Below are 18,785 nucleotides of genomic sequence, written 5' to 3'. Positions count from 1 at the left end.
TTGGCAAAATAAGGTAGGAACAATAATAAATACTAAACATGGCCTGACAAAACTGAGCCAGAGCAGACACTGGCCAGCTGGCAGCAAGTGAAACAACAAAAATGGCTAAAGTGTGCATGATTGTAAACAATGTATGCACGTGCAGCTCGACCACCGATCACATCCACTCCCTGCATATTTTCGATTTTATGCGTGATATTCTTTTAATTTTTTCTAATGTAGTTGTCATCCATCACCAACCTCAAATTAAACGGGGGTTCAAATTGCTGGGGCTTGAATTACCAAGGTTTTACTCTATTAAACAAAAAATGACTACCTGCTACTTTACAAGCTCTCTTCAGAATGAGAGAATGAGGAAAGGGAAAATAAGGTACTCATTCGCTTATATGAGAGTGTTCAAAAACGTCTGAAACTTTGTCCACAAATTTTTTCTTCACTTACCTTTTACGTGTTGTGCATGGTCTCCTTTGCAATGCTCTCCTTCACAATTGATACACTGCTTCCAACACCACTTCCAGAAGCAGTCTGGGTAAGCCTCTTGCAGGTTCATGCAAAGCACCATCTGCGAATTTTCATTTAACTCAATTGACATTACAAATCTTTGTCCTTTCAATGGGGTTTTCAACTTTAGAAATAAAAAAATGTCCACAGGCACCAGGTATGGAGAGTATGGAGGATGAGGCGGCACAGTCATTTTGTTTTTTGTGGATTAGTCACACGTCGACAGTGATGAATATGTGGGTGCATTATCATCATGCAAGAGCCATGACTTGTCCCACCAAATTTCAGGCAGTTTCCGTTTCACATTTTCTTGCAGGTGTCACAACACGTCCCATTGATTGACAGTTTGTCCCTGTGGCATGAATTCATGGTGAACTAATTCTTCAAAGTCAAAGAAAACTATCAGCATGGGTTTTGACATGTGACCTGATCTGACAAGCTTTTTTTGGTCTTTGAGAACCTTTCCTGACCTGTTGTGAAGATTGAACCTTGTTCTCAACATCATAACCATAGATTCACGTCTCATCACCAGTTATGATTCTCTTAAGGAACATCTCATTCTCATTTGTGTGATCCAAAAGCTTTCACAGATTAGGAGGTGAAGGTCTTTCTGGTCTTGACTCATGATCTGTCGGACAAACTTGGTGGCAACACGATGTATTCCAAGATTCTGTTTCAGGATTTCGTGATATGATCCAGCTGAAATGTTACATTCTGATGCAATCTGTTGGACAGTCTTCAACTGGCATGAACAGTTTCGTTGATGTTCTGACATGAGCGTCATCGGTAGACATTGAAGGGATGATATGTATTGAGGATAATCTTTAACTTCCGTCCTGCCATTTTGAAACCATGTGAACCATTTGTAATGCTGAGTATGGCTTAAAAGCACTCATCACTGTAGGCTCTGTGCCTCATTTGGTGGGTCTCTATAAAGGTTTTCTTGACTTTCACATAAAATGTAATTCAGGCATGTTGCTCCTCCAACACTGCCATGTCGATATTCGCAAACTGTGCTACATGGCATTCTACTCAATTCAGAACTGAATTACACATTAGACACAGGCTTGTGTAGGGGTGCCAACTGCATTTTACTCCAACATACTATTGGTGTTAAATTACAAATGTTCCAGAATCTTTTGAACGGACCTCGTACCACACCATTTTTTAATCAATAATGTGCTGCATGTTTTTCAAGCAATACAGTAATGGTTAGAACTGAAGGTTCTTGTTTCTGTTTTCTTTTCTTTTTTTATTTGCTACCAGAAAACGAATTTTCTATTTTTATTACAAACCTCAAGCTGCTCAGTAGTCTTAGGCGAAACTGTAAGTATGATTGCTTGCCCAACACAAGTGGACACTTACTACTTCATAATGGGTGTCGTATGGATGTTTCCACTGTCCTTAAAAATTCAGTATCATTGCTACTTAAGAGAAGAGATTACACACAAGTATGACATTTCTATTCTGAGGTTTCTGTTGAACAGGGAATTGACCTTTTATGATCACCATAGAATACATACCGTTCCTCTTAGTTGTCCTGGCTGTAACCAAGCTTACTGCTCATTTTCAAAACTTGTTCCTTGTATCCAGTTGAAAGCATACACCCAGCCACATGGTCAGTGACTCTGTTTCAGCTCAGTCAGTGGTGAAATTTGCATTATTATAGAAAGGCGATGTGTGAAATTCCTCACATAGGAAAACTATACAGCGTTGTGTGCAGGTATGATTTGCATAAATTGGCAGTATGAATAAACAGAACACTAGTTGTGTAAATTGAAAGCTCCCAGTTATAAACCATAAAATATGCTTTGCAACAAAGCACAATGAAAATTGTTGCTTTTAAAGTATGTGTGTAATTTGGTGACTCATCCAACACCATTGCCTCAAAATTATGCAGATTTAAACTTTCTCCACTTTTTATAATTTCTTCTAATTGTGTACCATGGATCTTTTCATTCTCTAATCCTTCCCATCCATAAGTATACTTCTTGTATCATCTTTGTTGGGCCTTTGGAATACCACTACATACACTAAACTCTATGATATTATAGTAGTATCAGATATTCATCTTAGAAGATCCCAGAATTATCATACCACTTGTTTGTACTGCTGCAGTGATCATTTACAGATGCATGCTTGTTAATAACAACTATAAGAGAAGAATTTTTGTTACATTGTGAAGGTAGATTAGTTTCTTTACCAAATAATGGCATGGCTGACTCTGAATTGTGGTTCCATAAATTTGTGTACCTGTTATGGTGTTCAATTGCAGATGGATTAGGCTTTACATCCCTTATGATGCAGTTCATAGTGTAAGTGTGCCTCCCCCCCCCCCCCCCCTCCTCCTCCTCCTGTACTTGCTCAATTTAATTGCTACACCATATGTGGTCCATTTCCTTTCCCTTGATCAAGAATTTGATGGACGAATATGCTGCTCATTAAACTCACATTGTTTAGGGCAACAATTTCATATTTCAGTTATCTTGTAAAGAGCTTTTATTCGCCTGTTTCTTGTAATTTGTCTAACTATATGTTATGGTACTTGGCTGTCTTCCATTTATCTCAATACCAGAAAAATATACTTGCGAAATATACCCATATACCATTCAGCATACACTATGGTGAGCTGTTGGCTAACACTACCATTGGAGACTAAGTCAAAAAAGTTGTCATTTTATCCAAATCTTCATGCTGTATTAGGTGTATGGATCCCATTCTACTATGTGTGCTACAGATCACTTAGTGATAATGTTATTTATTATCAGTAAAGATAGAAATTGTTACTACATTTTCTTCTTCTCTTCCTCCTCCTCCTCCTCCTCCTCCTCTTCACATAAAGAGGCAGAAAGCAATAGATCTTTAAATTTTTCGTAGGTTTCGTACTACACAGAGAAGTTACTCATATGTCTTAGTCATTTCTTTCCAAATTGTGTGATATTGTAGAAACTTTACTTGAATAATGGAAACTGACTACATCTGCTATAACTATTTTCATATTTAGAGTAACCATTGCCTCTGGGGAAATGTGATCTGTCGTATGTCTTTCAGTTTTTTTGGAACTTGAGCCTGTTTTTGTAATTAAATACTCCTGGTTGATAACACATTCTTAGAATTGTGAATAAGCATTTGAAGACAATTAACATTTTTAATGTCATAGACCTTTGTTGAATTAACAGCAAGTTGTTTTACATGTTCACAAAATGTCCAGTTTTGCTGCAGTGTAACCATCATTGATTATTCATGTTTCTGAAGAAGCTACAAATGTTTCGTTGCAGCTCAATGAACTGCACGTGCAGGTTGATCTCATTTCATCGTAATGTACTGTTGCTCATCTGGGCATTGATTTTTCGTAGTTGAGCATTGCTGACATTCTACTTCTACATGTACTTCCATACTCTGCAAACCACTGTGAAGTGGATGACAGAGGGCACTTCATTTACATTTACATCTACATCTACATGATTACTCTGCTATTCACAATAAAGTGCCTGCAGAGGGTTCAGTGAACCACCTTCAAGCTGTCTCTCTACCCTTCCACTCTCGAACAGCGTGTGGGAAAAACGAACACTTAAATTTTTCTGTGCGTGCTCTGATTTCTCTAATTTTATTGTGATCATCATTTCTCCCTATGTAGGTGGGTGCCAACAGAATGTTTTCGCAATTGGAGGAGAAAACTCGAGATTGAAATTTCATGAGAAGATCCCGTCGCAACAAAAAATGCCTTTGTTTTAATGATTGCCACTCCAATTCACGTACCATGTCTTTGGCACTATCTTCCCTACGTCATGATAATACAAAATGAGCTGCCCTTCTTTGTACTTTTTTGATGTCATCTATCAGTCCCGCCTGATGCGGATCACACACCGCACAAAAATACTCTAGGATATGGCAGACAAGCATGTTGTAAGCAATCTCTTTAGTAGACATGTTACACCTTCTGAGTGTTGTGCCAATGAATCACAGTTTTTGGTTTGCTCTACCCACAACATTATCTACGTGATCGTTCCAATTAAAGCTATTTGTAATCCCTAAGTATTTAGTTGAATTTACAGCCTTCAGAATTGTGTGAATTATCACGTAATCGAAATTTAATGGATTTATTTTAGTAGTCGTGTGAATAACTTCACACTTTTCTTTATTCAGGATTAATTGCCACTTTTCACACCATACAGATATCTTATATAAATCATTTTGCAATTCTGATGACTTTACAAGATGGTAAATGACAGCATCATCTGCAAACAATCTAAGACAGCTACTCAGATTGTCTCCTATGTCATTAATGTAGATCTGGAGCAATAGAAGTCCTATAACACTTCCTTGGGGAATGCTGGATATTACTTCTGTTTTACTCAGTGACTTTCCGTCTATTACTATGAATTCCTTTCTGACAGGAAATCACGAATCCAGTCGCACAACTGTGGCGATATTCCATAGGCATGCAGTTTGGTTAGAAGACGTTTTGAGGAACAGTGTCAAAAGCCTTCTGGAAAAATTATAAATGTGGAATCTGTTTGACATCCCCTGCTGATAGCACTCATTACTTCTTGAGTATAAAGAGCTAGTTGTGTTTCACAAGAACAATATTTTCTGAATCCATGCTGAGTATATGTCAATAAATCATTTTCTTTGAGATAATTCATAATGTTTGAACACCGTATATGTTCCAAAACCATACTGCAAATCGACATTAGTGATATGGGCCTGTAATTCAGTGGATTACTCCTATTTCCCTTTTTGGGTATTTGTGTGACTTGGGCATTTTTCGAGTTTTTAGGTATGGATCTTTCTATGAGCGAGTGGTTGTATATAATTGCTAAATATGGAGTTATTGTATCAACATACTCTGAAAGGAACCTGACTGCTATACAATCTGGACCGCAGGCCTTGCTCTTATTAAGTGATTTATGTTGCATTGCTACACCAAGGATATCTGCTTCTATTTTTCTTATCATGGCAGTTTTTGTTAATTGTAATTCAGGAATATTTACTTCATATTCATTGGTGGGGTTTCAGAAAACCATGTTTAATAACTCTGCTTTAGTGGCACTGTCATCAGTGACTTCACCATTCTTATCATGCAGTGAAGGTATTGATTGTGTCTTGCCACTGGTGTGCTTTATGTATGACCAGAATTTCTTTGGGTTTTCTGCCAGATTCTGAGACAGAGTTTCGTTGAGGAAATTATTAAAATCATCTCGCATTGAGGCACGCGCTGTATTTCAAACTTCTGCAAAACTTTACCAATCTTCGGGATTTTGAGTTCTTTTAAATTTGGCATGCTTTTTTCATTGCTTCTACAACAGCGATTGTCGTATTTTGTGTACCATGGGGATCAGTGCCATCACTTATTAATTTATGTGGTATATATCTCACAATTGCTGTCAATACTGTCTCTTTGCAATCATTCCACATATTTTCTACAATTACATGATCACGTCGGATGAAGTGGAGACTGTCTCTGAAAAAGGCGTTAAGAGCATTTTTGTCAGCTTTTTTAAATAGCTGTACTTTGCATTTCTTTTTGATGGTTGTGAGTGTTACGGTATTCAGCCTAGCAGCAACTGACTTGTGGTCGCTAATTCCTGTATCTGTCATGAAACTCCCTATTTGTCAAGGATTATTTGTTGCTAAGAGATCAAGTGTGCTTTCGCAATCATTTACACTTAGAGTGGGCTCATGAACTAATTGTTCAAAGTAATTTTCTGAGAAAGCATTCAGTATAATTTTGGATGACATTTTGTGTCTGCCACCGGCTTTAAATGCATAATTTTTTCAGCGTATTGAGAGTAGATTGATGTCACCACTGACTATAATTGTATGAGTGGGGTACCTATTTGAAATGAGACTCTAGTTATCTTTGGACTGTTCAGTAACTACACACATCAAAAAAAGTTTTGCACCACCAAGTTTCATAGAACTCCTGAAGATAGATGTTGACTGTGGATATTGTATCACAGGCATAGTCCCTTTGACTGCTCAGAGATGTCACCAAACCTGCCCAGAGGTGTAAACAACCATGCATGAGCAGCGCCTGTTAGACAGAGGGCGTCCGACAGCTGATCAGTTCCAGTTATTCCACCAGGAAGCAGATACATGGCTTGTGTTGTCTTGTGTGTGTCTTGTGTGTTCAACTATGTCTAGACGGTCAGTACCACGGTTTGATCACATCTGCATTGTTACTTTGTGCCAGGAAGGGCTCTCAACAAGGGAAGTGTCCAGGTGTTTCGGAGTGAACCAAAGCGATGTTGTTCAGACATGGAGGAGATACAGAGAGACAGGAACTGTCAATGACATGCCTCACTCAGGCTGCCCAAGTGCTACTACTGCAGTGGATGACCACTACCTACGGATTATGGCTCAGAGGAACCCTGACAGCAACGCCACCAAGTTGAATACTGCTTTTTGTGCAGCCACAGGACATCGTGTTACAACTCAGACTGTGCGTAATAGGCTTCATGATGCGCAAATTCACTCATGACATCCATAGCAAGGTCCATCTTTGCAACCACGACACCACGCAGTTCGGTACAGATGGGCCCAACAACGTGCTGAATGGACCACTCAGGATTGGCATCACGTTCTCTACACCAATGAGGGTCACATATGCCTTCAACCAGACATTCGTTGGAGCCATGTTTGGAAGCAACCTGGTCAGGATGAACGCCTTAGATACACTGTACAGCGAGTGCATTAAGGTGGAGGTTTCCTGCTGTTTTGGGATGTCATTAGATGGGGCCGACATACACCACTGGTGGTCATGGAAGGGAATGTAACTGCTGTACGATATGTAAATCCATCCTCCGACGGATAGTGCAACCCTATCAGCAGCATACTGGCTAGGCATTTGTCTTCATGGACAATAATTTTTGCCCCCATTGTGCACAACTTGTGAATGACTTCCTTCAGGATAACGGCATCACTCAACTAGAGTGGCCAGCATGTTCTCCAGACATGAACCCAATCAAACATGCACAGGATGGATTGAAAAGGGCTGTTTATGGACGACATCACCCACCAACCACTCTGAGGGATCTACACCAAATTGCCGTTGAGGAGTGGGACAATCTGGATGAACACTGTGGATAGTATGCCAGATGAATACAGGCATGCATCAGTGCAAGTGGAATTGCTACTGGGTATTAGAGGTACCAGTGTGTACAGCAATCTGGACCACAACCTTTGAAGGTCTCAGTGTATGGTGGTACAACTTGCAATGTGTGGTTTTCATGAGCAATAAAAACCACCAACTGTATTTAATCAATCCTTTCTGAACACTATTAGGCAGTTTGAAAAAATTTCGGCTGAACTTATTTCCGGCTTTAGCCAGCTTTCCATACCTATAAGTATTTGAGCTTCAGTGCTTTCTCGTAGGGCTTGCAGCTCTGATTCTTTCCCAACACAGCTACAGCAATTTACAACTACAATATCGATTGTTGCTACAACTACTGTACTGTGTTTTACCTGCCCCCTTTTAGACCAATGCCCTTTCTGTGGCTTCCTGAGGCCCTCTAACGTAAAAAACCGCCCAGACTCTTCCACACAGCCCCCGCTACCCATTTAGCCGCTTCCTGTGTGTAGTGGACTCCTGACCTATTAAGCAGAACCGAGAAACCCACCACCTGATTGCACAAGTTGAGGAATCTGCAGCCTACACAGTCACAGAACTGCTTGAGCCTCTGATTCAGACCCTCCACTCAGCTCTGCACCAAAGGACAACAGTCAGTTCTATTGACAATGTTGTAGGTGATGAGCTCTGCCTTAATCTCACAAGCAAGACCAGCAGTCTTTACCATTTCTGCTAGCTGCCTGAAACGAGAGAGAATCTCCTCCAATCCAAAGTGACACACAACATTGGTACCAACATGAGCCACCACCTCCAGTTGGCTGCACCCTGTACTCTTCATGGTATCTGGAAACACTATTTCCACATCTGGAATGACTCCCACTGGTATGCACACGGAGTGCACGCTGGCTTCCTTCCCCTCCTTGGCAGCCATGTTCCTAAGGGGCCCCATTACGCACCTAATGTTGGAGCTCCCTACTATATCAAACCCAACCTCTGTGAATGCCCAGACCCTACAGGTCGAGAAGCTTCCTCTGGAATGGGGTGGATGACTGCATCGGCTTAGAGACTTCATCAGCCACATAAACCTGCTCATCAAACATACCAGGGAGGTCCTATGTTCGGCCTCTCAGAAGGTCTTTTGCTCCGTCTGCCACTTCACTTGACCACGGGTGAGAGGTCAACATCAGTGCTGACTGTACCCGAGGCGGCTACAGCAAAGAACCGGTTGGGAGGAGGGGTTACATGGGACGTGCTCGACGTCCCTCGCATCCATGCATCTGAATCTGACCCACAGTGGTGCCCCTTGGCAGCAGCCTCAAGCTGTGTGACGGAAGCCAACAACGCCTAGAACTGTGAGCGAAGGGTCACCAACTCAGCTCACATCTGTATATAGCAATCACAGTTACTATCCATTACTGAAGTCGCTCCTGTTTGAAGCTTGTAAAAATAACAAATGAACAGTGTACTCAGCTTATTAGCAGGAGAAACTCAAGGTGCTCTCTCACTGACAGTCTAACCGACACTGAGCTATACTAACCAAAACAAACAAATGACTGTACAATACAAGGTTTGATACATGTGTCGATAACAACGGTAGTACTGTATGCTACACTGTTATTAAAATAAAAGGTTTGTCGAGTAAGCACTCAAACACGCAAGAAATTTCAAAAATAAACTAGTAACTACACAGATAACTGAAAATAAAACACTCTTGTTTCAAGCTCCTAAAAGATATATAACAAACGAATGGTGTACTTGCCTTACTAGCTGCAGGAACTCGAGGTTTTCTCTCACTGATGGTCTAACTGACAATTCCTATCATACTGGTTATTAGAGCTTCTTCCTGTTCCATTCACATATGAAATGCATGAAGAGTGACTGTTTAAATGCCTCTGTGCATACTGGAATTAGCCTAACCTTGTTATCACAATCCCTGTTGGAGAAATATGTAGGTGGTTGTAGTATATTCCTAGCTTCATCATTTAAAGCTGGTTCTTGGAACTTTGTATGTAGGCTTTCTTGGGATAGTGTGCACCTACTTTCCAAGAGTCTGCAAGTTCAGTTTCTTCAGCATCTACCTCCATAACATTCTTCCAAGAGTCAAAAAAATGTGTGACTATTCATGCTGCCCATTTCTGTATATAAGCAGTATCCTATGTTCATTCTATTTGGTACAATTTTACACACTTGATCATAATTCTAAAATGTTTCTCACAAGTAGTTTGTAAGCAATTTCCTTTGTAAACTGATGCTATTTAAAGTATTGTTAGTGCAATCTTCTCTCTTACCAACATAGGCAGTTCATCTCATAACTTGATTAATAGTCTCAGCCCATATAATTGTCACTTCAAATCACTAAATTCTCTTAGCTAGGTGTTTTTTTTTAAATAGTTTTTGTGAATAGTGTAAACACTCTTCAGTAGGGTTGTAAAATTGCTACACATTCTTTTAGCAGCCATTTCCTACTACCTTCTAATGCACCACTCAAAAAATATATCTGATTAAAATGATTTCAACTGTTCTAAACCCTACTACATGGTCCAGTCACATTGATGTTACTGTCCCCTGTGTTTGACATCAACATACAACTCACAGACAGCAGGTGGCAGAAGAATCAGTGAAAGGTATATAAAGTGTTGGTGGGATGTGGAAAAAAATGCAGTCATTATTGGAATGTGGAAATGGAATGATTTAGCTGACATCAAAAAGGGCATGATCATTGACTTTCAGGCCAAGAGTGGAAGATTTTCAAAATGGCAAAGTTTGTAAATTGTTTATATGTCACTTTGGTTAAAGTATATTTTGCATGGCACAATAGCACTATCAAAAACTAGCAAAAAGCCAGCTGTGGAGCACTACAGGCCATAGATGACAGGAGTGAACAAAAGCTGCACAGATGTGTACAGGTGAGTAGACATGCAACTGTTGAGTAATTGACCACCCAGATGAACCAAGAGGCTACCAGTAGTGTCTCGTCAATGACCGTCCAGTGAATGTTGCTGCATATTGGCCTCCACAGCTGGCACCTGGTTGATAACACTCACCCTGACTGCTGTTAATTGGCAATGCAGGCTGGAATTTGCATGCCATCACCGCAGCTGGTTGTCCACTGTGTGCCTACAGTCAGCCTTTTCAGATGAATCATGTTTTATGCTCCATCAGACAGATGGCTTTTAGCTTGTGTGATGTAAAACCTCTGAAAACAAACTAGGAGGGAGCTTTATGGATTGGGGAATGTTTTCATGGCATTCTCTGGTTGGCCTCACCATGCTGGAAGGCACAGTAGATCAACACAAGTTTCCGTATATCCATGGGGTCCATGTCCACCCCGACATGTACTTCATTTTTCCTCTTCACGGTGACATCTAGCAGCAGGACACTGCAACATGTCACATAACTCACAATGTATGTGCAAGGCTCTGAGAGCACCAGGATGAGTTTACAAAATTGCCCTGGCAACTGACTCTCCATATTATATCCAGTCAAGAATTGTTGGGACCATGTAAATCATGTTGCTCACGCCATGGGTCATCAACTGGGAAATGTAGCACAGCTGGTCACAGTACTGGAGTAGACATAACTCCACATCCCTGTTGGTACCTTCCAGTATCTCACTGACTCACTTCTTTCACATCTCTCACTGCCAAAGGCGATTTTTCAGGTTTTTGACAAGTGGTCCAATTAATATGACTGGATAGGGTAATATGTATTTCACTCATCTATGAAATGGTACCTGACTTTAAACGGAACATTACTCTGTTGATAACATTTGTAAAGATACTGAAAACATTCAGCATTTCACCTTTGTTTTGCTACCATCAATTTTAGTTCCTGTGCCCCCTCTGAGTGGCTGGACACCAACTCTGGTGCCACTAACAGACTTCACATATCATCAAAATTTCTTTGAGTTTTGTGAGAGATACTTTGAAAAGATTATGCTAGGATAACCATTGAAGGCCTTCTTGACAACTAAACACATTTCATCCAGGATCTCTGTCTCTGTAACTCTGTGCTTTGTTTACACATATTGTGCAGTAGTCCTTGTTTCTTTAGATGTTTCTTTACAATAACTGTACATCATGTAGTGTACTTCCCACCATGAACTGTTCTACTAAGTATACAGGGTGGTCCATTGATCGTGACTGGGCCAAATATCTCATGACATAAGGATCAAACGAAAAAACTACAAAGAACAAAACTTGTCTAGCTTGAAGGGGGTACCAGATGGCGCTAAGGTTGGCCCACTAAATGGCACTGCTATAGCTCAAACAGATATCAACTTCGTTTTTTTAAATAGGAACCCCCATTTTTTATTACATATTAGTGTAGTATGTAAAGAAATATGAATGTTTTAGTTGGACCACTTTTTCGCTTTGTGATAGATGGCACTGTAATAGTCACAAACATGTGGCTCTCAATTTTAGATGAACAGTTGGGAACTGGTAGGTTTTTTAAATTAAAATACAGAATGTAGGTACAGTTGAACACTTTATTTCATTTGTTCCAATGTGATACATGTATCTATGTGAACTTATCATTTCTGAGAACTCATGCAGTTACAGCGTGAGTACCTGCAAATACCACATTAATGCAATAAATGCCCAAAATGATGTCTGTCAACCTCAGTGCATTTGGCAATACATGTAACGACATTTCCCTCAACGGCGAGTAGTTCGCCTTCTGTAATGTTTGCACATGCATTGACAATGCGCTGACGCATGTTGTCAGGCATTGTCGGTGGATCACGATAGCAAATATCCTTCAACTTTCCCCACAGAAAGAAATCCAGGGACGCCAGATCTGGCAAATGTGCGGGCCATGGTATGGTGCCTCGACGACCAATCCACCTGTCATGAAATATGCTATTCAATACCGCTTCAACTGCTCACGAGCTATGTGCTGGACATCCATCATGTTGGAAGTACATCGCCATTCTGTCACGCAGTGACACATCTTGTAATAACATTGGTAGAACATTATCTAGGAAATCAGCATACATTGCACCATTTAGATTGCCATTGGTAAAATGGGGGCCAATTATCCTTCTTCCCATAATTCCGCATCATACATTAACCCGCCATGATCGCTGATGTTCCACTTGTCACAGTCACTGTGGATTTTCCGTCACCCAATAGTGCATATTATGCCGGTTTACGTTACCCCTGTTGGTGAATGATGCTTCGTCACTAAATACAACGCATGCAAAAAAATCTGTCATCCTGTAATTTCTCTTCTGCACAATGGCAGAACTGTACATGAAGTTCAAAGTCATTGCCTTGTAACTCCTGGTGCATAGAAATATGGTACGGGTGCAATCGATGTTGATGTAGCATTCTCATCACCGACATTTTTGAGATTCCTGATTCTTGCACAATTTGTGAGCTACTGATGTGCGGATTAGCCGCGACAGCAGCTAAAACACCTACTTGGGCATCATCATTTGTCGCAGGTTGTGGTTGACATTTTACATGTGGCTGAACACTTCCTGTTTCCTTAAATAACGTAACTATCCAGTGAACGGTCCGGACAGTTGGATGATTTCGTCCAGGGTACCGAACAGCATACATAATATACGCCCATTGGGCATTTTGATCACAATAGCCACACATCAACACGATATTGGCCTTTTGCACAATTGGTAAACGGTCCATTTTAACACGGGTAGTGTATGATGAAGCAAATATCGTCCGCACTGGCAGAATGTTGCGTGATACCACATACTTATACATTTGCGACTATTACAGCGCCATCTATCACAAAATGAAAAAAGTGGTCCAACTAAAACATTCATATTTCTTTACGTACTACACGAATATGTAATAAAAAATGGGGGTTCCTATTTTAAAAAAACACAGTTGATATCTGTTAGACCTATGGCAGCGCCATCTAGTGGGCCAACCATAGCGCCATCTGGTTTCCCCCTTCAAGCTGGATGAGTTTCGTTGTTTGTAGTTTTTTCGTTTGATGCTTATTTCGTGAGATATTTGGCCTGGTTGCTAGCAATGGACCACCCTGTATATCCATCCAGTGCTTGGTCAAGTACTATTTTATACCTGAGTCACAGTTCTTCTACATGTTCCTGCCCAAGAGTAAATGTTTTGAATTTTTCTTTGAGAGACATGATATGATTGTCTCGTTATTTTACTTAGGGAATATGCAAGCCTCCTCATTTTAGTAATCATTATTGCTAAAAATGCTTTGTGATCTTTGAGGATGTCCATATTGAATCTGGCATCGAAAGGTCAGGTCAATTTGTTGCTATTACGGCTAATTTATTTCCATCATGAGTGGTCTTCTAAAGTATCTGGTCTACTTAGTTTTCAGAGAAGGCGTTTTGTAATATTGTGTAGTGTTCCTTTGTCATTCCTATTACTTAAAAATCTGTAACTATCCCAGTTTCTGAATGATTAAAATCTCCTTTGATAATGATGGTGTGATTGAGGAACATATGTATTGGTGAAATAAAGTTTTCTCTGAAGGTTTGATTAGATTTGGGGTTGAGTCGGGTGGTCAAATGGAAAATGCACCTATTGGTTTATGCTCAAACCTGATACTGAGTCTTGCCCATTCAATCTCAAGTTTAGATTCAGTTTCTAGCTTGGTGGATTTGAGTTTTGTATCTACTGCAACTTCCGTTTTCCCATTAGAGTATCCTTTTGATATACACATAAATTTTCCCCAATAATCTTGCTACTATCAATTTTGGGGTTTAACTTTTTTTTATCTATTGTTATGTGAGATCTAATGCTTTTTAGGGTAGCTGCTTTTAAATATACTCATACTATGGCATATGGTACAGATGTTGTTACCTGGACTGTAATGAGAGTTCTTGTTGTTTTCAATACATTACAATAAAAGTAATAAATTAACAGTGGATCCAAAAGAAAAATAAGCAAAAGACCAATCATCCCTCATGAAGAAAAGGCTTTAGGTACTGGATAGCCACATAAAAAGTTGGTGGTTACTCCAATTCAGCTATAGAATTTGCATTTTTCATAATATTGTTACATTTTTCATAAGAGATGGTTAATCTTTCCTCTCCTTATATTGTATCTGTGGTTGGTGTATTTCTGTGTAAATTGTGTGATGGTGCAGGTTGGTCACATGTCAGTCCCTGGAAAATTCAGATACATCTAATTGACTCTTTGGAGTAGATTGTCTATTTATGTTATGTATTCCCTTCAGATAGTTCATACCAACTCCTCATAATTTCTTTAGGAACAGCCTGTATGATCATCTAGAACTGAAGATTAATGTGAAATGTTATCCTCTGAAGCTAGGAATTTAACACTTGTTACTAGTTTACTGTTGACTTTATTTTATTTCTCTTGAATGAAATTAAACCACAAATGGTGAGCATATGATTTCTTGGTGAGTTAAAAAAAATGGTTACATTTTTGTTTGAGGCATCACCATGAATGTGTTTATGCATGTCAATCTTTTTATTCTTGTTGTACATATTTCTTTGTTATGCGTGAGTTATATTGGAGATTGATGTACACTTCTTGTGCAAAATTAAAATTATTTATTTTGTTTTAAATCTGTTATGCAGTTACTTTAGCTTGTGATTGAAAATTATACAACTTTTTCAATGCATGCTACTAATTTTTGTTCTGTGGTTATTGTTTCTTTTTAAAAGACTAATATTACATCTTTCTTTGATATTTAATTACTGCTTTGTTTAGTTTGCTGCTAATATTTTTTCAGGAGGATCCCGGTTAAGCTCTTCTTGGCAAATGTGTAGGTATTTCATTCAGATTTCTGTTAACATTTTATTTCTGATTAATTTTGCTTTTGTAACAAATGATTATTGCAATTAAATGAGTAAAGGTGAGAATGATGAAGTAGATTCACTCAATAATGTTAGCTTTTCATTAATATTCCCCCTTCCTGTGCTCTCATTTAATTTCTGTATTATTAATACCACCTATCCATAAGTGCTGTAGCTCTCTACTATTGCACCTAAAGTTTATTGTAAGAGTTTCAGAGTAATGAGAGGTTTTATGAAGAATGTATAAACCCATAAGTTAAACTGCTTTGTTAACAAGACTAAAACTCACGCTCACAGTATAATTTTATTTGACTATGAGCATGAAGTGCACGTATCGCTGAGACTATGCAGCAGTAGCATCACACTTGGAAATGAATACTTGATCCAGTCACACAAGACCCACTAGAAAATTATTACAGTACAGCTAATATTTTTACAGTATTTTGATGTTAATTCTGCAACACTATGCATGCAACTTCAGTATTGTCAGAAAATCTTGTGCTTACATCATTCATCGCCAGTCAGAGTTTCTGTATCGGGGAATGGTTTCCTTCATAGCCTCCTCAACTCGCCTTGTCCAAGGTACACTCGAATTTTTCCCAACCTGCAGCATGTAGACATCCATGTATTTTCCTTAGTATTGTTGAATTGGGGAAAATAAATCTCTCACCTTGAACATGTGTGAATATTTTAGAGCTTCATCAACATATGCCATTTGCTCAGACCGTGATATGCCCTTGACTGACAACACATTCATAGGTGTGCAACAAGGTTGATGATTCTATTTTTGTCTGTAGGAATGGAATAGTCAAACCAGCAATACACTAATTGGCTTTCTATCAGTACTCCTTTGTTGATCTAATATTGTTGCTACTGGTGTTGTCAGTTCAAATGTGTCAGACTTTTAGGCGTGATTAAAATTGAACAGTTACTTTAAACTATGTTAGTACTATTATATTATGTACATAGGTTATAGAAGATAGTAATATCCTATAGCCCAAACTTTTCCATTTGTACTGAAAATATATTCTAAGATAAGAATCAGATACTGATTGTGTGTTCAGAGGCTAGATCAAGGCTCACCAAGTAGGGTAGGTACTGAGCAATAATTGCTCGCTTTCAGCATAATACTTCATCATGTTCAGGAAACCAGAGAACACTTGTAACTCACCCAGAAATAGTTTATCTTCCGATTCTGACATGTGACATGGGCGGTATTGATCTTTGCTGATTTGACTTGTGGGGACATTGAAGGTATATGGAGTGGCAGAAGGGAGGAAGGGAAATGATGGTATCAGAAAAAAAATGTTCTGTGGTATAACTGGTAGATCTGTTCTAGGGCAGGTTAGGGAACTACTAAGAAGAATGTTAGAAGCAAAGAAGAGAGTACAGGGGACTCCTGAAGAGTCAAGTTGAGCAGTAAGAGCTTAAAAGATAAGAAGTGGTTCCAGAAGAAGGATAAACAGCGACTGATGTTGGGATGAGTGGCTGGATTTGGTGGCATGGGGCATGGTAGGATTATGAAATAGATTTAGAGCAGAGAGGTTGTGGAACAAAGGCTATGTGAGTTTCCAGTTAATAAAAACTGGTGTTTTGGAGGTAGGGGGGTCCTCAGTTTCTTGGGTTGTGTAGAAGTCTTATGAGTCAACACCATTATTTTGTGCAATATGCTGTGTAACTTGGTAGTGTAGTTCTCTTTTGGCTGCAGTTTGACAGGTGACATTCTTCAGGGTGTGGAGTTGGTTTTTGGCCATAGGTGCAGCAATGTTTATAAATGATTTGGCTGCTTTTACAGGTTGCTCTGCCTTTAATGGGATAAGAAAGTTTATTGTAGAACTGAAATAGGAGGTGGTGGTTGATGAATGAGACAGATCTTGTACCTGGATCTTTCACATGACATAGGCATGTGCTTGGGAAAATAATGAGCAAGAGGCAGACAGTGATATTGAGTGTGTTGGGTTGATGGCAGAACATCACATTGGGAGAAGTGGGAAGGTGGAATAGTTCCTCATTTCATAGTATTATGAGAGGTAGCTGAAGTCCTGCCAGATAATCTGATTCCACTTTTCCAGTGATAAAGTTATGGTGAGAGAGAGAGTTGTCACTCATCAGTTGACAACATTGGCAAATTTGGTGGCTCTGTTGGAGGACTTTATCAGAAAGCTAAGTGAAATACGGTCCTCACTAGGTACCTAACGGAGCTGAAGTTATTTCCACAGTAATAAGAAGTTAGGGACTTTGATCTGTCATGGACATGCAAAGTACAACTATTGCATTTGGATCAGCATCTTTCTCCTTCATTTTCTACTCACTAGAACTTATTTGTGATTGAATTTGACAGTGTTATACTTTTGAAATCTGATCTTGGATATGTATTTGTCCACAGTCATGTGTAAAGTTTTCTAGTTACACCAGTAGTATTATTTGTACATCAGCTTCAGAAGGTTAACTATCTCATTTGAGACATTGCTAGCATAGAACGTAGGGAAATGATTGAATGAAAGTCATAGACAGCAGTGCGCAGATGTCGGTAATGAATTATGCCTTGTTATCACAAAGCTTTGTAAATCAGTCTCAATTTTGATGTGGCTGCTATCTTTAAATTCAGAGGGGCTGCTGTATGAATGAAACTTTATATAGTTTACGATAATGATAGCAGGTGAAGAAATGAATTAAAATTTATGACATGGTCCGGACTTGAACAAGGGTCTCCCAGCTTACTAGGCATGGTTCTAGGCATTATACCATTATACAAGGATGGTTTGGAAAGTTCTCGGAACGGATTAGGAAAAAAGTACTTACATCACAGACACTTTTTTATTTTTCAATGTAGTCTCCTTGTGTGTTAATACACTTGGTCCAACAATGTTCCAGGGCATTCATCCCATCACAAAAATGGATTTCCTCCAGGCCTGAAAAATAGTTGTCAACTATGGCTATCAATTTTTTATTTGAAGTGAATCTACATCCACCAAGAAAAATTTTCAGTTTTGGTAAGAGATGAAAGTCTGACAGAGCCATATCAGGTGAATAAGGCAGGTGCGGCAGCAGTTCATACCTTAGTTTGTGTAATTTTGCCATGGCGATGGCACACGTGTGTGGCCGTGCATTGATCTAGCATCAAGACTTGCGGCACCCATCTTGCAGATAATTTTTTCATTTCTAATTCTTCAGTTAAAATGTGATATACCATTTCAGATGACATCTGGTAAGGATGAGCAATTTCACGCAATTTCAATCGGTGATCCTCCATGATCATTTTGTGCACTTTTGCAGTGATTTCTGGAGTAGTGACACATCATGACTGACCACTGCGTGGATCATCGTCTAAGCTCTCCCGATCACATTTAAATTCATTTGTGCACTTGGCAACAGTTGAATATGAAGGAGCAGAGTCCCCAGTGTATTCTGGAAATCACCATAAATGTCCTTTGCTTTCAT

General features: G+C 39.3%; 1 protein-coding gene across 1 annotated transcript in view; it reads left to right on the top strand.

Moving 5' to 3' along the window:
- LOC126474166 (intermembrane lipid transfer protein VPS13D) overlaps positions 1–18,785 on the top strand; it is a 525,388-nt gene that overhangs the window by 399,973 nt on the left and 106,630 nt on the right. Inside the window, exon 55 of the mRNA XM_050101624.1 lies at positions 15,281–15,313. Within this exon, the coding sequence (XP_049957581.1) occupies positions 15,281–15,313 (33 nt within the window). The remainder of the gene's footprint in view (positions 1–15,280; positions 15,314–18,785) is intronic.

The sequence above is a fragment of the Schistocerca serialis genome, chromosome 4 (assembly GCF_023864345.2).
Source record: "Schistocerca serialis cubense isolate TAMUIC-IGC-003099 chromosome 4, iqSchSeri2.2, whole genome shotgun sequence".
Taxonomy (NCBI): Eukaryota; Metazoa; Arthropoda; class Insecta; order Orthoptera; family Acrididae; genus Schistocerca; species Schistocerca serialis.
The sequence above is the reverse complement of the archived record's forward strand: the minus strand, read 5'-3'. Positions and strand labels throughout refer to the sequence as shown.